This window comes from Athene noctua, chromosome 1 (assembly GCF_965140245.1).
Source record: "Athene noctua chromosome 1, bAthNoc1.hap1.1, whole genome shotgun sequence".
NCBI lineage: Eukaryota > Metazoa > Chordata > Aves > Strigiformes > Strigidae > Athene > Athene noctua.
Window position 1 is genome coordinate 7,508,239 of NC_134037.1, and position 21,883 is coordinate 7,530,121.

The 21,883-nt window shown below is 40.4% G+C and overlaps 1 protein-coding gene across 6 annotated transcripts in view; it reads left to right on the forward strand.

The window, feature by feature from the left end:
* The window catches only part of RUNX2 (RUNX family transcription factor 2), a 222,619-nt gene that overhangs the window by 65,448 nt on the left and 135,288 nt on the right, over positions 1-21,883 (forward strand). For all 6 annotated transcript variants that reach the window (XM_074895496.1, XM_074895495.1, XM_074895498.1 and 3 more), the window contains 2 exons: positions 6,229-6,385; positions 11,959-12,063. In XM_074895496.1, coding sequence (XP_074751597.1) covers positions 6,229-6,385; positions 11,959-12,063 — 262 coding nt within the window. The remainder of the gene's footprint in view (positions 1-6,228; positions 6,386-11,958; positions 12,064-21,883) is intronic.

A 21,883-nucleotide genomic window follows, 5' to 3' on the forward strand; every position in this document is an offset into this window, starting at 1 on the left:
ATTAGCCAGAGCTCAGTGTGGGGGTGCAAAGTGGGTGCCCTCCCCCAGACATCCAGTACCTGACCTACGGGGGTGCCAGCGCCTCCTTCCCCGCCCCCCAGGTGTGGGATAGGAAGCTTGGGGGGGATTTGGGGTGGCTTTGAAGAGTACTGGGGGGGCTGGGGCCCCAGGGTCAGGCTGGGGGCGCTGGGGTGGGCGAGGGGGTCCGAGGCTTTGCTCCCCTACCCCAGAGGCAGCTGGGCTGAGATGGGGCTGGGAGGAGGGGGTCGGGGCTCCTGGGGGGGGGGGGGGGGGGGCGAAGCCCCTTCACTTCTCCTGGTGGACAAGCAAGGAAGTGTCTGGCCAGAAGACGCTCTCCTTGGCAGGGCTCGCACGTTTAAATAATAAATACCACCCTGATCCGCACCGGGGATGCTGCTTTTAATTTTCTGTCTACATCCCCACGGCGTGCTAATGAGAGGAAAATAATTATTTTTTTTTAAAACTGTAATAATAACAAAAATAATTGCATGCTTTAAAGCAAGCCCTTTCCCTCCCCTAGCAATATTTGAAAGCGTTCCCCCTGGAGTTTTCTCTCCTGCGGCCTTGGGTAGAGAGAGGGCAATGGCTCGGGTGTCCCAGAGCACCTGCCCGAGCGGGGCGTGGGGTGGAAGCCAGACTGGGGTGGCCCTGCGAGGGGCTTGTCGGTCAAAGTTATTTCAGCTCAGTTGAAAACACCGCGCCTGGAAATTGCTCAAAAGGTAGAAGAGTTTGGAAACAGCCTCACCCAGCGTGTTTCCAGAAGGTTGCCTTGGTCTTGTGTTTCCCGACTGCTGGCTGTGTTATCACAGTCGTCTATCTGGGAAAAATTAGTAGAAGCGGTTAAATGAGCTGGCGTTAAAGTGACTGGTGATAAAGATGAAGCTTTGCTTCAGAAATGTTTCAGGGGTGCCGATGAGTTGACTAAAGTGCTCCTGTGTAGGGGAGGCATCTTGGAGAGCCTGGAGTTGCAGCAGGAGCCCTTTGCACAGGGCCTGCTTGTGCAGGTCGTGATGGTCAGACTAAGTAGAAATGGCAGGAAAATGGGGTGTCTTCTGTTTTCGTAACTTGGTGTAGCACTCGGGGACTCTCTAGGTGTGTATCACGGTGATTCTGATCACAGGGGCTGCGGGGTAAGAAGGAGGAGCTTTTGGAGAATTGTGATTATAATTTAATTGAGCACTAGATTAAGTTGGTATTGTAGTTACTCTTTATAGAACGGTCACGAGAGCGCTTACATTATCGCACTCACATTGCAGTTTTCATTTGAAACGTCTGAGCCTTCTCCTACCTTACAGCAATTCAAAGGATGCGGTCGCTGTTCATTAGAATAAGGGAATGATCTAAATTAAATATTAAAGTGTTTAGCATATTATTACAATAAGAGTGCTTACATGTGATGAAAGGATAGAAAAATGTTGAGAGCGTTTCCCAGTCTTTTTGTGTCTCTCTATATATATTTATACATGCCATCATATATTTGGGTCCTACATTTAGTTGGTGGCAGGGAGTTATAGATAAGGCCAACTTACTGATGTATCAGGAGGATGCGTTGTCCCTTGCACCCTTCCACTGTGGGTGCGTCTGTGTTTTCACATGCCGTATGTGATGCGTACTTTTAAAATATGCTGAAGATATATACGCCCTTATTTACTGGTAAATTAATTTGAAACTGAGTTGAAATAACTTTGACCATTTAAAAAAATTAATTTCATTTTTCAAATGTAACTTGCGTGCAGCTGGCCAGTACTTTTAGACCAAAGAAGCTGCATGTGTCATACAGTGAGCACTTGACTGTGGTGTGATAGAATGGGAATTGTCTCTGGAAAGGAAAAAAAAAGACAGATTTGGGCTATAGGAATCTCAGCTAAACAGTAACTTGAAAGTAAAATAGCTCACAGACAACACACTTTTAGAAGTTTTATTGGCAATAAATAATATGTTGATGATAATGTTTTGAGTGGTGTGTTAAGTGTGTCATAACTCTCTCACAGCGATCTCTAGTTAAAAACTAGTCTGGATATAGCACTGTTTTAATTTAAAAAAACAGATATAAATCATATGCAGGAGAGGAAGTTTGTTATAAACAGTGCTGGGTTTGATTATAATTTTTTGAAATAATGTTGGCTTAGTATTAGATTTGAATGTTAAGTATTAATATTTACACGCACTGGAGAGGGAGTCCATGTTGAGTGTACTAACTAATACGGTTGTTAATGCAAACGGGTTTTGTGGGGAACAGTATTAGACGTGTACCTATTCATACAGCTCTAGCTATCTAGTGATATCCCAGCATAAAATAAATAGTTGTTGTGCACCCGAGTCCAAATGATACTAATTTCTTAATAGCCAGCGGTACTTTATTTGAGTCAAGTCATCAGAATTTGTCCCTCTGCTTATGTGTCTGCCTGGGAGTTTTTACTGAAAATCATTAAGACCCAGATTACCACGTTAGATGATGCAAGTGGCTTCTGCATGATGCTGATAGTAGCAGAGAGCCTTAGTGGACCTAAAGGCAGGAGAAAAAAGGGATGTGAAGTCTAAAATCTCTCCCCAGTAGCACCACAGTAGTTAAGGGTCTGTCAGCATTTCCACTCCAAACCCCAATTTTCAGAGTTTATAACTCAGCTGTTTTAAATAACTTCAAGCTGAAACCTGCTGTATAAATTGTCAGCCCAGATGTATATTTTGAAACAAAAAGTAGTGCAAATCAGTTATTCTGTTTTAAGTTACAGAACATTAAAATATTTTTAATAGTATCAGATGCTCTTTTGGCAATCTTTGGAAAAGGCGTTCTCAATACGGAAGATTTTGCATTCAGAGGCTTTTTTGAATTCAGTGTTTCGCAAGAAAAGTTGTTGAAGCGGTAGATATCAGTGTTTGAGAGGAACTATTTAGCATGCACACTAGCTTTTTTTTTTTTTTTTTTTTTTTTTTTCCGAAACAAACATTTTACTCTGCAGAAAGCCTTAGTACCTGCTGCTGCATAGTAGTTTTGCTTCGTGCTTATAACTTCCGTCTTTAGGGTACATGCTTTGGCCAGTTCAAATCCCACTGGACCGAAACTGGGCAAACAGGTTGCCTAACCAGACGAGAATTGTGTTATGCAAAAAATACATAGTTATTTTCAACTTGTAAGAATTGGTTTAGTTTTATTTTGTGGCTTCATCTGACTTCATGTACCTTTTTGAGCTTTAGTTAAAAAAAAAAAAAAAAGCGCAAAATCAACTTTTAATCACCAAATGTGTAGGTAGTTTAATATGAAAAATAAAGATTTTGAAGTAGTAGAGGTATTTGCATTTGAATAATAGGTAAGGCATGTGCACTATGGCTACTTTTAATCTTTAATTTTTTACGCAGTCTTTATTCTTTTCACAGTGCACTTACAATCCTCTTTCTAAGAATATGTAAATCATTTTGGATTGATACATGGCATAAAATTACCAAGTCAAGGTTTATGCCAACAGTCTTCCAGTATGTAAAGTTAGTTTTTCAGATTCTCAAAATGATGTGTATTTCTCCAGGTTTCAAACTTGTTTTGCAAACCTTTTTCTCTGACCAGTGCTGTGATGGATGTGTGCAGTATTCTTCTGGTATTTCATAGCAAAAAAAAAAAAAGTATGAAATTATAAAAAGAACAAGCGTTTTACTCCTGTTGCATAGCAGGGGAGCTTCCCATGTAATAGGACTTTCTTGTATTAGCCAAAGTTTTTATTTTCACCTCTGATTTCAGTTTGTCTTTTCCTTCGGTCTTCTCCTAATGAGTTGAACAGTGATATTGCATCATACTGCATCAAAAAGACAGTTAATTTCAGTAATGATGCAGTTCTTGACCAGGCGCGATCAGCCCAGTGACTCCGGCAGCGGCACGTGCAGTTTTAGGCTGGTGTCTGAGCTGACAAATTGAACTGACATTGTCGAGTGGAAGGGGTAGGGAGGAAACCTCTGAAAAGCAACGGGGGACAGGGGGGACTGTAAGAGGGTTTGCTCCCTCCTGCCCAGGTGTTGCAAGCTGTCCCCGTGTGCGGGGAACCGGGCTGAGGCGGAGATGGGGATGCCGCTGCCTGCTCCGGGCTCTGGTTACCTAGAGAGAAAGAGGTGAGCTGAGGCTGCAGTCACTTCGCTCCCTCTTCTGAGGCCCCTGCCAGACTCGCATTTCCTCCTGTGCTCGCAGCTTCTTTGCAGTTCTGGAGTTAATGTGATTTTTCTTTTTTTTCCCTTTCGTGAGATATAAAAAGCATAGGTTGCAATTCCCCTGGATGTTAATGTGCATGACAAGACTGTCCAGAGATGACGTGGTCTATTGCAGACTGGGGAGTCTTTTATAAGTAATCTCAAGCCCCATGCTTTAGAGTTTAAGCCAATATCCATTTAAGGGTCGGAGTCAGATCTGTTCAGCAGATTATTATTTGCTATTTGATTATTATTTATTATTCCTTACACCTCGCTTTGAAGCCGTCAGACCTGGTTGCTGTCAGACCCAAGCAGTGAGCTAGTGGGACCTCAGATCTTATCCACAACGGCGGTTCCTGTGTTTTTATGTTCAGGGACGTTCATATCACTTTAAAGTAAAATCTTTGCTTGATAGAGAGACCTGACAGTAGTTTGTGGCAAAACTCAGTTTTCAGTTTTGGGTGGCATTACTTGGTGTGTTATGGAAAAACAGAAAACCACCAAGGCAGATCCTTTTCATACAGTGTTTCAGCTTAGCTATCTTCTTCAATATTTCTTTTCAATTAGACAAGCTATAATTTTCAGTAATATAGTCTATTTTAAATATTCACCAATTCTGTATACCTTTGTCATTAATTTCTGTTGTTTTAGAGAAACACGGTACAGTGCACTGAGCCACATAATGCTCTCCCTGTATATTCAGAACTCCTCATTCTTTCCACCTAATTAATATTAAAGTACAACTTGCAATTATTAGTTCAGCCAGGATCATTAATAGGAAAGACCTTTCAAGCCAGGTTTATGACAAAATGCTGTGTATATTTCAGGAGACAGAATAAATTACTCTGTATAATATAAAAAGTCATATCTGACCATGTAAACTGGTAGAAACTGCAAGGAGACAGACTTAGTAGCTCAAGATTATTTTTTTTTTCAGGTCTGAGCTCAGCCATGCCATATTTGTGAATCTCTTTGTGTTATAAATTTATTTCCAGCATCAGTATTAGCTAATTGGGCAAAAGGAAATTATTTTCTTCCTATTTTTGTGGACGTCTTTTATCCCCATGTGAAGAAACATGTATATTTTCTTCCTAGTAACTTAGTATTCTTGTTTACTTTTACTTTAAAAAGTCACAGCGCAGTAACACCATAGGTATCTCTGGTGTTTTCAGATTAGAAGACAGTAGCTGTCTGCTCTGTGGCATTTAGCTAATCAGATGTTGGAGCGCCGCACAACCACTGAACCTTAAAGTGAGACAACCAGCTAGCTGAAACATAAGGAGAAATAGCTTTGATATCTTCTGTTCACCCCTCCTGGAATTTGAGGGAGGTATCAGCGCTAACCACATGCGACTCTTGCGAGCGCTATGAAAATTTACATGCCTGCAAGGAAATACAGCCTTTGTCTTATATCGCATCTGAAGAGTTTGAATTCTAGCCATAAAGTGCTCCATTGCAGCAGCACGTTGGGAGGAGGGATTTGTCTGCCAATGCCCTCGGTGCTACTCCTGGGATGGAATGGGATGGGATAATGGGGGGCTTCCCTTTACCTTGAAGTCTGAGGAAGTCGCGTCAGGGTGATGGGTGTAACCAGCAGAGAAGTAGAACCGAATCCAGGTGATAAGGCTGCTAATAGTAATGTCTAGCTTTCCATTTCAAATGTGTTCCTGTGTATAATTTATGGATACAAGCCATGCTTCATGTTTTCTTGCTGCTCACTGGTTGCTAAGAACAAAGTTGGCCTTCAGGAAGCATTAAACCATGCACTCTACATAAGGATGTTGAATGTTTCTGAAGAAATCTGACAAAGAAGAAACTCCCCATTAGGCTATGAGAAAGGGAGACAATACAAGATGTTTCTTTGTTTGATGTGGCACTTTGTTCTGTGTTCAGCTAATACATGACTCTTCACCACAGCGGGCTGGAGAAGCTGCCACAGAGCTTCGTAATGAGCATGGCAGCCTGCAAAGCTGGGATGGAGACACACGTTCTCAAAGTGTTACTTCACAAGTTGTGGTCGTCTTCCCATTTTAACAGGTGGTGGCCTTAGGAGAAGTGCCTGATGGGACGGTGGTCACTGTCATGGCTGGAAACGATGAGAACTACTCTGCAGAGCTGCGAAATGCTTCTGCAGTGATGAAGAACCAAGTGGCCAGATTTAATGACTTACGATTTGTGGGCAGAAGTGGAAGAGGTAGGCCACTGCATTTTACGTGTCTAGACATCAGACTTACTTTGCAATGAAATATTGATTAATCTGTAAATAAATCATTGTTGGCCTTTCATTTGGAGGGATGAATGCGTGTTTAATTTGCAAACTTCAGCACTTGTGCAAACCAAGTTAAGTATTTCTCTTGTTTTTCTGACTCCTCACATCTCTGTAGGTTTTTATGAGACACAGGTTTTGAAAAATGATTCACAGAATACCTGCTTCCCTGTTTTAATCACACAGCAGAGTTTGAAGGAAGTGGGGATATTTGTGATCTGGGTTACGTGAAGTCAGAGAGTGTATCTCAGGCCACGGCAGTGAGAGATGGAGAATTCCCTTTAGCAGTAAGGCTTCTTCTGAAGTTGTTGTAGAAGACCTATAATTAAGGGGATTTTGCATATCGCATGTGCTACAAGTTATATTCTTTAAGGGCTTACATCTTTAAAGGCTTGCAACTATTGGTGGAAAGCTTTCTAGTGACTTCCCTGCCCTTTACAATCAAACTGCATATGACCTGCAAAAATAAGCTGTACTTTTCTTTTGAGTAGACTGGTTGGCTTTTTATGAATTGCTGGTAAGCTTGGGCTTGAACTGGATTTAACCTTCACTTTAAATGACAGGGTAACTTTCAGCTATTTTTTTTTTAAGGCGTAGAGTGCTGTCATTGTCTTCCAGCTGTTTAGGAGCTTCCTATAATCTGAAAACTGCACTGCACTCACAGAAAGCCTTTGTAATCATTGCAAGTTTGCAGGGATTCATCCTTAAGATTCTTGTAGCTGCTTTCAAATTTCAGGTAATGATTGAAAGCATAGCTTGAAGGAAGCTGGCACTTCAGTTTTTCTGCAGGTTTGTTGTATCAGTTGTTGATTCAACTTACATATTTTTTTTCTTTATGCATTTGAAGTAATTACTCATTTTTTAAACTGGCTCTGCACAGGGCAAACCAAAGCAATAGAAGATGAACAACTGTGTTAGGAAATTAGCAATAAAGCTAATTTTACAGTAATATATCTTTAGAAAGCAGTTGTAATTCACATTACGGAAGGAAAGAATATTTGTCCAAAAAAGTATTAAACATATGACAGAGGCCTAGATAGTCAAATTGGTCAGCACACTTGCAACTGCTTTGTGAAAGTGTGTCCTTAAGTGTGGCTTACAGTGGCTATTTTTTATTTTAGTGACCTGGCCAACGATTCTCTTTATCATTTTATGGCTTAAAAAGTATCAATAATACAAAATAACTTGAAAGACAGAAGAAGTATTGCAACAGTCATGCAGTATAAAGATGGAGTTCATTGCCCTTTTCAATAAGGTGTTACGTCTCTCTTCCATTTGTCTTGCTTTCTTTAAAAAAACCTGCCTGCTTTGTTATTCTGCTGATGGATTAGGTTTGAAAGTTCTCTGGCTCTGTCACTACTGCTGCCTTACAGTAAAAGTTCAGTACTGTATCAGTCTTTCAGCAGTGCTGAAAAAGAACTCAGATGTGATGTACTACCTCTGATCTGTGAATTTCATTTGAAACCTATGATATATACTTTTTATTAAAGCATAGGAAATGAAATAAAGGGCCTAAAGCTTCAGTAGATATGGCTACAGACACATACAAACACAAACCTCCTGAAACTTGTTTCCAGTAGTTTAATTTATATTTGTATCTTGCAGACTTGGAATAGACTTTTTCTCTGATCAATCTGGGTAGAATCTATGGAAAGCGATAGTGTACTTTTCAAACCCTCAACATATTTATTTAAGAGACTTCAAAGAAAAACAAAGGGTGTGCACTGTTTTACTATATTGGCTTTCTGAGTTTTGGCTAGTTTCCCAAATAGCAATTTTTATATTTAAAAAAAAAAAAAAAAAAAGGAAGAAAAAAGACAGACTTAACTGCTTGCAGACTTTTCACGCATGGAAGATGAAGAAAGCTTCTTTTGATGAAGTGTAATTATGTCCAAACAGAGCTGACCCCCTCCCCCTATATTTCTTATGATCTTAACGGAAGAAAGTAGGGCTTTTCCTTTGAAGCAGCCGGGACTCAGTGGAGGATCTGAAATGCTGCATTCTGCTGCCAGAGGCAGGATGGAGAAATTGGTCCAGACTTGTCTTCCAGACTTAGAACAGAGAGGGGGAGAGAGAGAGAGAGGCAGAGAAGGAGAAAGAGTTATCATTAATGATAGATTTTTAGAACTCTCTTAAAATAGCAGGAAAAGAGAGCAGTAGTTGCAAACAGAAGTGAGAAAGCTCCTTACGTAGACAAATATCAGTAGATGCAGGTCTTGAAGTAGAACAGGAAAAATAAAGTAATAAAGAAATCATTTTTCGGTGGCAAGAAACTAATCCACACCTGTTCCTGACTTTAGATTTACATCTTTCTAAACAGCTCGCTCTTTGATCTCTGTATCTCTAAAGTTGATTGTGAAGTCTGAATCATCAACTTACCACTTCACCTCCTCTCCCACGTTTTTTCTTGCTTCCCATGGCTCAATGAAGAAACTTGATTTTTATACATATTAATGTTGCTTGCCTGACAGAAGCTTCACGTTTTTGTTTGTATAATTTTTCTTAAAGGCCTTTTCTGGATTCATAAGAATAAGTAACTGGGGTGCTTTATGTGAATACAGAAGTTGGTTGTGTGTGGTTTTCAGGCAGTAGCTCACTTTTACAAGCCCGATCCGCAGTGCAGAGAGAGAAGAAAGAATTCCTGTCTTCAATAAGCAAAGGATCATAACCTTAATTTTGTTGTGTCCCGATACTTTAATCACATTAGCATCTAACTGAAAAAATATGCAACATGCTCAAGCTGCCGAGCCTCCTTTCAGGCTAATTTCTGGGGTTTGCCTTGTGCTTCAGCATATGTCCATCTTGTCCTCCTGTGTCAGCTCAGCTCACATGTGTGAATAACAAAGAATGCACAGTTTAGACACACTGAAGCAATAGTGCCAGATGACTGTTTGTCTGGAGAATTTAATAAAAGAGAACTACAATTAGTCTTTAGCTTCTAAAAGTGGATAGTTGAAATGACTAAGGGCAATAAAGAAAGGTGATAAAAAGTGCATTAAAGGATTTCATAGCCGAGAAGGGATATTTGTGAAGTATCTATGGAGGCATAAGCATCACTGAAACAGAGGACCTTAAAAACGTACTTTGTTCTTAATCCTGTAATATGTAAATCACCTTTTGAAAGCTTAGGAACCTGAGTGCAGGAGCAGGGCCATGCAGCTCCTTGCAATGAAGTGAGTGTGAGGGGGCTTCATCAGTGTTACTTCATTAATGCTTCAGTTTGGTAGAACACGAGTTAGGGAACAAAACCAGTTTCCTTTTCAAATTAGATGCTTAGGTGTTCAGCTTAGGCCGGCTGAGAGGTGACAGTTTAGAAAAGCTCACAGGTGGGATTGAAACGTAGCTCTTTATTTTAAGGAATGCATTTTTTTCTGACTGCTGTCTCCTGTTGAGATATTTAGTGTAGAAAATCTTGGAGTGCTTTTCTACAGAATGATTTCACAGGGTCTTACAAATAATATGTTTTGTTGGGTTAATTTTTAGTTGCGACAGACTTTTAAACTGATTTGGCATATAAACAACTTTGGAAGGCCAAGTTTTTATTCAAAGGTATATGGAAAAACCCTTCAGTATCTTTGTTACCAATAATACTCTACTGATTTTATATGGGTAACTGTGATCTAAATGTCATTATCATACAATTTAACAGAACCTTTTGACATGATAAACTGGTGCTGAAGGAGGCCTTAAACCTGTCCCTGGCGAATTATATACATCCAAGCAATAGGCTGAATTCTGACTTGGAGAGGGATAAAAGGCACGGACCCTTTCAGCCCTAAAGCGGGTGCAGAGGCACTCTGTGCTTCAGCAGGGCTGTTGCTGTGTGTCTGAAGGCTGCCTAGGTACACGCCGTACTCTGGCAGGACACACTTTACCTCTGGAGATGACGGATGGGCAGGACTGAACAAAGGCTGCATACACCTAATTCTCCTCCTGTCATGATCACTTTCAAAAGATTTGAGACATAATCCATTTCCCAGTGAAACTGGGGAAAGCCACCCTCAGCCATGCTGAGCCACTGAGACACAATTCAGCCTCCTGAGATTTCTGCACCTTTGCCAGGGTCTTGACCTCCCCTCTAACCTGCATCTCTCAGAGAGGTGGGCACAGCTGGAGCACAGCTACACCTGGAAAATCATTTTACTCTAAATGGCAGTTATATTTCTTTAAAAAAAAAAAAATCCATGTCACATTCTAGTTCGTGAAAAATATAGCCAAGACAGTTTGAAGTTGAACTCCTGATAATAAATGATGCGTGTCTCAGGCAGGTTTGGGGGATATACAACTTGGACCAGAAAGAAAGACCAATTACTAGATTTGACAGCCAAAGCTCTGTTCTGTATTATGCTTTATATATAAGCTGTTCTATATTAGGCTCGAAAAAACTACATTAAGTTTGTGCTGTTACCTATCATTTAAGATTTGTGTCTTGATTGAATACCTTCAGAGTTCAGCAAGAGGAAAAGCCCTAGTAACAAAAATGCACATATGCACACAAGGCGGGGGGGGGGGGAGTTTTAAGTGTCTGGTAAAGTAGCAGCTAAAATGAGCATGAAGGCCGAAGATTGCTGACTGTTTTATTGAGTCACTGTTGTACGCCCACCTTTTCCTGTCTTGAAACAGTTTTCAGTTTTGACTATCTGACATGACTAACCGTTGCATATCTAACAGATTACAACTGTCAGTGAGTCTCCCGAACGGGGGCCAGCGCCTTGTGAGAATGTGTGCTCAGACGCAGGCAGCTCCCTTTATTTATTTCTTTTTAACGTTTTCATTCAGCTAAAGGCTGTGGATGATCTTGTGCAATCTCTGCGTGAATTCAAACTTTGAAAAATATAAAAAAAAAAAAAATGCAGACATCATAGCAATGTACGTGCACACAGCAGTTTCTCACCCTCACAGGAAAGTTGGGGGCTTTCTTAGTATTTCATAGATGGAATATATGTAGGGGGAAAAAAATGTTCCAGTAATAATGATATCATCATATTATCCCTGGCATATGAAGGACAGGAGACACTGATTCCCTGTTGAAATGACTCCCAGGAGGAAAATATATTTTTTCCTCATCTTATTGTAATCAAGTCAAACAAATGAAATGATAAAACTGTGTGAAGTAAATAACATGTGGCCACATTCTGCTCTCTGTCACACAGCTGCAAAACTGGAGTAAATTTTTGAATTATCTAACTTGCTTTGGATTTACACCACTTTCAATACAGCAAAGAATTTGGCTTGTCTTCAGCAGTGAATCACTTTTGTTCTGTCATTGTATGATGACCCATTATTAAATAAGAAACATTTAGATTGTCAACACATGGACATATTCCTGACATAGAGTAAAACTGAAGGGGAGGAAAACTCCTATGGTCAGCTATGTTTTTAATTTTCACGATTGTGGTAACGACAGGGAATAATTTTAAACGTCTCTGATTCTTTACTGAACATGCATGTGACTGTTTTCATGTTGTAATCACTCATTCCTTGTTTTTTTCCCTTTGTAGGGAAGAGCTTTACTTTGACAATAACTGTCCTGACAAATCCCCCCCAAGTCGCTACATACCACAGAGCTATAAAGGTTACAGTAGATGGGCCAAGGGAGCCAAGAAGTGAGTATTATATTCTTATTTTTGCACTTACGTCTGCTTAATTTTGTTTAACAGAGACCCATAAATGAAATATATATCTTTGTCAAACATTGGTTCTTGCTCAGCAAAATAAGTAAGCGCATGCTTAGTTTGGAGTCTATTGGACCACACACATACTTGCATTAAACACACACTTAAGTGCTTGGCTGAATTTGGGCAATCACAAACCTGATTTTCATTCACATCAAGGTCTTGATACATTATCTGCCAGTGTAAATGAGAACTAAACCCACTGTATTTATATATAATCTGATTTAGGCATAATAGATACAATCCTGCAGCATGCTGAATTCCCTAAACTCCTGTGAGCTTCCAACTGAAGATGTTTAGAACAAAATAGGAGACTGATCTTTCAGGATCAGTCCTAGTGCAGAGAGAAAATATATAATAAAGTGCCTTTTTGTTTGCCCTTAAATTCTTTTGCCATCAGATAATTAATGCACCTGGTTAATCTCATCATACCTGAAGTTGGTTTTCAGCTATGGACTCATCATAGACCCCTGGGGGCCAAAGAAAGATAAAAAAATAGTATATGAACAGCATGGTCTTTGTTTGTTATTTGTGCAGAGAAAGTCTGTTTTATTTAGATATAGTCCAGTAGATTTTCACTCAGCGTGTTTATGTCATAGCAGTACACCTTCCTAACTTACTGAGAATCTTTTTGCAATAATCACTGGCTGTATTTTTATGACAACTGTGTTTTGTCACGTTCTAGCAGTTTTATGGGTAGCACTTATTTTTAGATTCAGTCAAGTCTGGTTAATCTATCATGATTTATACAGCTGTCTCTCTGTCTAGCACATTTAGCTGGTAACCACTCTCACATCATATGGGTATCTCTGATGAGCCAGTTCTGGAGTTTTTTCTTAATCTGACTGGAATGACTTTTTCTGAATTGATTGGATTAGCCAGGTATAGCTGTATTTAAATTACATTTAGAGATTAAGAATTATTTGATGAATAACCACATTAAAAAAATCCCTGTAATAGAAGCATCTCAAATAATTATTTTGCCTTTGATCTGCACATACAAATGAGACCTTTAAAGAGTTTTCATGGAGTTTTGTTTAAAATACCACAAAGACAGAAGAAGTAGAAAGGTGTAGACAGAATTCACGCAGTTAAGTGTATCTCATGCTAATACACGCTGCGGTGTCACCTCCTCTTACGTGGAGAGGCAGGAACTGAAATGCCTTCTGTAAGAACTGTCCAGGCTGTAGAGTTTCATCTTGAATAACAAATAAGAAAAAGCAAATAGCTGTGGATAAATTTCATTATGTAGATACTAGTGTTGCTACCTGCTCACAGCTGAGGTGTCCGTCACTCACAGCTGACATGTCTGTCTGTCACAGCAAGGGGATTTTTGTTCTGTCTTCTCTCCCTAGCTGAATCAGTCCCCGTTTTTAATTTTCACCTGCAGCTGGTGCTCCATGTAGCTCATCTGGAGACACTGGGCAAACTGCATTTATGGAGTAAAAACCAGGGAACAAGTTATGTATCATTTAGCCATTCCCATTTGGAGGCTGCTTCCATGTATGTATTGAGGCATCTGCAAAAGAGGAAATCTCCCAGCAGAAAACAAAACTGCTGTGAAGGAGCACAGTGGTTTGAAAATGATGTGGAGAATAGAGTGGACCACCCTGTGTAACACAGAAAGGGAACCTGCCAGCATTGGGACTAACCATTTTGGTGATCAGGGGATTAAAAGTGAGACTGTGTTCATATAACTTAATAAGATTTCCAAGTTCTGCTGGAGTTTAGACTTGAAAGGCCTCCGTACGTGATACTTGTCTGCTATTCTCATTGAATAGCGGAACCTAGGATTGCTCCATAACAGTTCTTAGAGCCTACATTGAGTTATTGTGTCTTTTTTTTTTTTTTTTTTTTTTTTTAAGAAAGCCACATTTGAGCTTGAATGTCCATTTGAATCGTAATACATATTTTGGCTAAATACTTAGTGAAACTCTATTCTGAGGCCAGCTTGGTTTTGCGAGTTCTGTTATTGCAGTCGGATACTTTCAAGGCTATCATACCTCCAGAATGTCTAGTTATTAAACTTGAATTTTCAGGGAAAGAGTAGCTCCAGTGAGCTGTGGGAGTCTCACTGAAGTTCTGTTTCCTTCTGAGAGCCCCTGCACTCGGGTAGATTTATTGCTGTTTGGCAGTAATTGTTCAAGAAGTGTATCTGGCATTTATGTTGCATAAGGAAAATTAGGTGGTTAGGGGCAATAGAGAATTCAAGCGGCTCTGATAGCAAATGTTTTTTTGTTAACAAATTATGTATCGGCAAATAGTGCCCCTCTCTGCCAGGATCTGTATTTCGCTTCAACATCTCAAGCATGTTATCCCAGTTTTCCTCTCTCTGGCAGCTCAACCAGAGCTGTCACATCACAAACAACTTTTTTCTTAATATACACATCTGGCGTTGGCAGTTGGACCAACTTCATAAGAGCACATGATCATCATTCATTACAAGATTAAAAAGTACCCCATGGCATCATTGATGTTTTTTAACTTTGATCTTTTGCAGTTGTGATTCATCTCAGTTATAAAACTTCCCTTTAAAGGAACACAACCGATGACTTATTAGAACCGTCATTCTAAGTAGCGTAAACATAAAATTATGCACATCTTTACAAAATGTCATTTACTTTGTTGCCAGCTTATCATTTTAAGACATGACATCATGCTTTAGATCGTGAATTTGTAAGGCTTGTTTATAGGCAAGGCACTCTGACCTTTGTTGGCAAGTTGACTCGAGTGAACGAATGCTGCGTGCTTTCCAGCAGCAGTAGGAGCAGCAGCAATACCATGACAGATATCACGGTCATTTAGAACCTGACTTTAAGTGTGCTGAACAGTCATGGCATGCAGTGACTCCAGTTGGTGTTTTCAATGCTCAGCACTTCAGGAACTCAGGTTCTTAAATGTAAGTGGCATTTAGTCGTATTAAGCATATGCTTGTAGAAGCTTGCTACCTTGCCTCTGTTATTTTAAAATATTTTAATAGAGACAGTGATGTCAGGTTGCTTTGTTAGGAAAACCTGCCCATTTCTATATGAGAAAAGGTCTTCTGGTGATTTTTTTCCTTGGAAGAGTTTTATTTATTTTTAATTATCTGTTTCAGTCTATCTAGATTACAATCCAGGGACTTCTACTGTGCACAGTCTTTGTGCTGGATTGAGACAGCTCACTGCACTCCAAGTGATGGAGTCTAGAGAAGGGGTTGTATAAGATCTTTGGGAATCATTGGGAAATCTTGCAGATATTTTTCTCTTCTCACATCCAGGATAAAACCTCTGCCATATGCACATTTTAGCCAGCAGAGCTGTCTTCCAGCTGGGAGGGCTGAAAGAAGTTTTCCGGAGAAAGTTGTCATGAGGTCATAAGTGACCGACAGATAGCAAGAGATCACTGTAAAGTATTTAAAAGAAGAAAAAAGCAGAACAAAAAACTCCCAAACCCTTACTTAAACCACCTTTTAATGCCTTTGCCTTACCTCATTACAAATGCAGACATAATGATTTGCCCTTCCATAGTGGTACCTTTCGAATAGGAAACGTGGTCTCCTTTCTGGCTGCTTTTGGTAGAAACCCAGTCAGGAGGGGAATCATGAGGAAGGATAAGTCTATATATTTTTATATTTTGCCTGGCTTCCAAAGACTTTAGTTCATCTCTAATCAAAGGTGGTTTCCAAAGTTACCGAACACAATTTTCTTTATCAACGTGAATGGAAAAGTAGTTCTGAGCTTTGAAATGAAGTGTTTCAGTAGGCAAAAACTGCTCTATTTCATTCAGCTCCCGAATTATTTCTCTGCCACTGCGGCTTGCAAGGTGCACACGTGATGAAAGGTATGAGCAAACATCGCCTTTTTGTCTGTGCACGCTGCAGATGCCAGCGAGAGCTTCTGCTCAGCCTTTGTATTAACCATTTGGCCAACCCAGCTTATAAAATGCAGATAAGTGATTAAGATTTTTGAGATTCCTCGACTTAAAACCTTAACAGTTTTTAGGAAGTTCTCCCTCTTTGCTTTCAAAGGCGGAGGGTGGAAGGATAAGTCTGGGACTAGTGGAATGTGCTTTGGAGTAGAACAGCTTTAAATCTTTCACTTTTTTGGTGTGGGTTTTTAAATTTTTTTTCTTTTTAATTTTTTTTCTTTTCTTTTTTTTTTTTTTTTTGTTGACTGCCTGTCAGGAGCTGGGCTGGTGGCCAAGCAGGAAATGACACATCGAGAGGCATTTGTGTTGTGCAACATTTTGTGGAACTGATGCAAGGATACATTGTCTGTTTACGCATTCCTCTGCTAACAGCCTGCATGGCAGTAATTTTATTCAGGGACACATGGCATGCTACAGCAAGGAGCTAGATCCTTAACATCTCTTTATGCAGAATTATCACAGCAGTTAAAACACGCTGTGTGTCCCCCTTTTAGAATATTCTCTGGCTTGCCTTCAAAAACCACTGTACCAGCCCCCCCTTCCTTCCCAAGAATATATTGATTTGACTGTGGTTTTTTGCACTGTGGTAAATTGAGGCAGTGCAGAGAGAGAGAGTTTGCAGAACAAGAGGAAATTTCGCAGGCAGGTCCTACTTTGTGCATCTAACTCAGACTGTGAATGTAGCATCACAGTTTTTTCAAGTGATGCGTTGCAGACACTGAACACAGAAGTCTGCATCTGCATACGTTTTGGCACAAGAAGGTTTTTAATTAAAGTCAATGCTAAATGCCCTGAGATACAATGAACAAGTCCTGGGTTTTCATCCAAACCAAAGTTAGAAAATCTGTGGCTCGCTCTGGTGTCTTTCAGTGACACATCTCTACTGAGATCGGCTGGGTTATTCCGGATTTCTCCCAGCGTAAGTGGGAGCAGAGGAAGGCAGAGTGGGCGGTGTGGCGGTTTGCAAATGACTTTGTAAAGCTTAATGTTTGCGTTATAATGCCCCTTTGTAAGAAATGAGGAAAAATGTTATTATACAGCCAAAGAAATGTTCAGTCTGGCTATGCTATGGGTTTTAGGTTCTTTTCTGTGACTATCGTTAGCATACTTGAGCATGACCATAGTCCACTTACAGGCAGGGACCGGATCTGCTGTGCTCAGGTCCCCAGCAAGGAGTTGTAGTGTTTCTGATTTCAGTGGTACAGCAGGTCCTTCCTGCAGTGTAAAATGCAAGACATCATAGTTGCATTCACTAACATTTGCTGCAAATGTGCAATTTCACAAAACCATACCGGTTGGGGACTGGAGCTCCTGAGCGTTCCCAGAGGCTGTAAGAAACTGATGGGATGATTCAAGTGTTCCTTGTCAAAGGTAGCAGACATTATAGATGGCAGTGGTTTAGATTTACGTTTGAGGTGGGTGTGTAACCCACGGATCAGGGCTTCTTACTGTTACCCCAACCATGACGCATGCCTCTGGAACAAGGTGCCAGGAGGCTCTCGGGGGTGGTAGCTGCATCCCAAGGACCAGTCAGTTCTTGTTTTTTCCATTGCGGCTAGAGAGGAGCTGGTGCATAAAAACCCACTGTCTGAGGAATAGGCTATGAGAGTAAAAATAATTTCTTTTCCGGTGATCATTACTTCTGTCTGCTGGTGTAGTGCGTAGGGTAAGATGAAAGCGAAACCTGCTTAGTTCACTCATGGCTTGAATTCATACGCTGCAGTTCTGAAATCTATGTGACACTGGCTGGCTTTCTCCATAGGAGGACATAGTTGCCCAGGGAGGTGACAGAGTGACCATGTATTCACTGTTACAGTGAGAGGAAAAAGGCCTTGAGAAGATAATGTAAAACAAACAGGCAATTCTGAGCATCAAACCATTCCCTAAGATGTCCTCACCAATAGCAATGCAGTCTCAGTTTGTATCTGTCAACAGAGCAGATTGTTTCTGTCCCATTGTAGAGGGAACACTGCTTCCAAACAGCCTATTCCTACTAAGTTTGGCATGTAAGATGACCATCACGGTGTTTTTTTGATATTGCAGCTATTGCTGTTTGTATTCAAAATGACTCTCCAAGCCACAGATAAAATCATGGCCCTCTGCATAGTTGTGCTGCACAGTTGCATGATAAGAGAGTTTTCCTCTGAATATCTTACAGTCTCCATTAAAAATACAGATAGGAAGAGGGGTTATAATTAAACAGATTAATTCAGCGGTGGAAGTGAGTTTATTCTGTATCTCCATACAGCACCATTACAAGGAAAGGAAAAGTGAAAGCCATGTTTATAACTTTGTGACTCTACTCCATGTAGGTACTATGGAGGAAGAGGGTATGAAAAAAGGCACTAGAGTAGCTTTTCCCGATCATTTTGTTCCATACTTTCCTCCCAAGAGAACATCTCGTACATCTTTACTTTTTAAATGCATTTAGCTTGTTGCTACTAATATCAGCATCTTTTTCTCACACTTCAGTGCAGCACCTCTTACATCTCTCCCTCCACTTTCCAAAGTGGGTTGGGATGTAGGGAACAGGGCAAATATGTTTGGGAGATGCTGCATCAGAGTAGTGTAAGTAGAGTACTTATGTAGTTCTTCAATCACAAATTTCAAATCAATCTCAAATTTCTTTATAAGGTTTTTATAACATTTATTCTTATTCTCCATATAAAGTTCATTCTCCACTGAAACATGGTCATCCCAGACGTGAAACACAGATGCTGATTTAACCAGACAAGGAATGCAGAAGAGGAAATGAGGAAGAATATCATACTTAATTGAAACTTCAGGGGAAGAAACTGAGTAATGATCTCATGCTGCAGTATGTTTGGGATGCCGGAAACCTTACTGTTATGAAGAACTGGGTTTCTTCATGCATGTGTCTGCTCAGATCCCCTGTTACATATCTCGTCTACAGTAGACCAGCTTACTCAGCACAGTAGTGGCCCACTGTTGACTGAAGGCGGCTTTTAGCTCTTAAAAAATTAGACATGTAGGGTAGGTTTCCTCTGAAGTGAATGAAGAGACGGAGGTGCTTGCAGAGAGTGATTCATCCCACCTATGTTAATGCCTATCTTAGAGAGCAATGAACTGCCCTTTAGAGCTATCCATCCCTTTCCACTGATTATGAACGGAGGCTAGATGACTAGCCTAGACTAGGCACGCTGTTTTGGAGATGAGATTATGAGATATTATAGTCCTGCAGTGTACCTAATGACTGCTGTGAAATTCAGACAACCTGAGTTGTCTTTAAAGCAGGTAGCTCAGGTAGCGCTAGCAGTACAGTCACATAACATGGAGCTCAGCATGGGTTAACCAACTGTTTGCCCAGATGCTTGGGTGGATGTTTTGTCTTCCATTGAACTGTGAACACTCCATGCTACATTTCTGACAATGTAAGAAGTTGTTTAAAGCTGACTTTAAGGTGCCTATATAGCTGCCATAATGAGTGCAATACACACAGACCTTAAAAAATGATGCTATCTCCTAGGGCATTATTATCAGCTCTTGCAAGGTTTTGGTAGTCAAGTACTGCTCTGGTCCTGCTTGGCTTGTGTGAACTGCTGAGATTAAAACAAGTTATTTAGCTGTAGGCATAGTATTCAATAAGATTCTCACACTAACTGAAATATTGCAGCTACATGAGAGACAATATGAAGGTGATAATACACTTTATAGGTGTTACCTAAAGGTGAAGGATATTGAGGAACACATTTAGCGATTTTCCTGACACGGGGAAATACTCCGTGTTTCCAATGTTCCTGCTTCACATCAGAACATGTTAATTGTTCCTTCCTTACCCAAACTTAACATTCTACCCATTCTCCTTTGGTTCTGAGATGTAATCTTTCCCACAGCGTGGGAAGGCAAACCCTTTTACCTGATTATTGCCAGCGTGAATGTTTGTTGCTTCCATCACTCTTCAAACTCTCGTACCTGCATTTTGTGAACTTTACTCCCACTTCATAACACCCTGCTTCTTTAGTAACCCTGCTCATTTAAATTCAGGATGCCAAACAGGTATTAATCAGGGTGCTTACAACTGTAGAATCTGCTTCCCGTCTGTCTGTAATCCATGTGAGTAATGTCAATTAGTTGTCTGCTGCCTTAAATCTTCATACACTTTCTCATTCTTGCATTCCCGCAGTAGTAGACATGGTCTTAAATGTCACGTGCAGTCAGAGGCACTTGAAGGTGTTTTGTTTCATTGCATTTACAGCTCAACAGGAAAATCATCACCTCCACAAGCACCACAGAAGTGTGCTGTGCAAGAAATGGATGAGTTCGGCTCTTGCATTTGTAGTTTAATTTGCTAGAAATAGGGCTCTAGCTCATTATATTCCAGAGTATTGCTTCACATGTCGTGAGACAGGTAGACAATGATATGCTGCAGATTCAAATCGGCACGTCATCTTCTTGGAAAGGAGTAGGCACTTGCAGGCACTAATGTAGAACCAGGTATGTGTTTGTTTACATACGGTAAATCCTAGATTAGATTTGAAAAAAAAAAACCCAAAACAGTTTTAACTGGTTGTATTAAAAGGAATCAGAAATCCGGAGATTACTCATCAAAAAGGGGTGGTACGATTATTTGTTGTATTTTGAAAATTCAGACCTGTGTTTCTTAGTAGTACAGAACCTGGAAAAGAATAGAGATCTGGAAATACAATACACAGTCACTGTGTGGTATTAGGAGTATGGAGGGTATTATACCTGGAATACTTGGTTTGGGTTTTTTTTGGCAGGTGTACATATGGAGTTAAGGACCCACATTCAGATTCTTAGACAACAATATACTTCAATTACTTCAATTCATATAATGAATTTATCAAGCACTGTAGACATATGATGTGCAATAGAATTGTTTCCAGGTTTCTAGAATACCAGTTAAATTAAGAATAATTCTGTTTTCATTCCTTGGGTCTCTTATAACCGTAAACTCTAGATCTGTGGAACATACTTTTTGCTTTTACACTGGACACTCTTTGGCTTTGATGATCTGGGTGATGGGTCTACTCCCACTTCTGGGCTTTTTTGATGTCTTTGAACAGTTGTTTGTTAAACCAGTGCTATAATAAAATTACCACCTCTGTGGACAGAAGTGTTGGCTACAGAAGAGGGCTTAGTGATCGAGTTGTGAATGTAAATTGTTTAGTGTTTTAATTCATCAGCTAAGCAGACAAAATGAAAATCCTTTTGGTAAAGGGACATGTGGGTAAAATTTTCAGAGACGCAGGGTGGATTGACTCTCCTTAACTGTAGTTGCCTAAAAGCCAGATCTGGTGTCTCAGCGAGTCATCTCTGGCCCACTGGGGTCAAGAGAGATGTATGTATGTATTAGGAGCTGGTTTATTCCACTCTTAAGTATCTACCAGTCTCAGTGTGCATTTCTCTGGAGGTGTGTGGACTGCAGAGGGAGCGTGGAGCAGCATGGACCGCAGCGCAGGCACTCAGTGCTGTGCAGGTACCTGCATCGGCTTCAAACAAGCTACCTGGCTTACTGGCAACTGTAGCAGCATGCAGCTTCGAAATGCTTCATTATAATCCTTTTTATTGTTCTTTAAACCTTTTAAAAGGGAGTTTAGTTCCTGCTTTTTCAAAAGCCACATTGAAGGGCTGCTGTCTGAAGTTTGTCATAGTTTAGGATGTTGGTGAACCCCACGTCGTTAGACATAAATAGACAGTGTGTGACCTTTTATGTTTTCCTCTTCAGTGCCTGCTTGGTTGAAACTCTCAGGTGCTCAGTGCAGAAATGTCCATCCTGGTTTAAATTATCTTTCCCCATGCTGATGTGCTTGTTACTGTTCCTCTCCCAAAGTCTGTGGCCCCTACAGCTCAGCAGTTG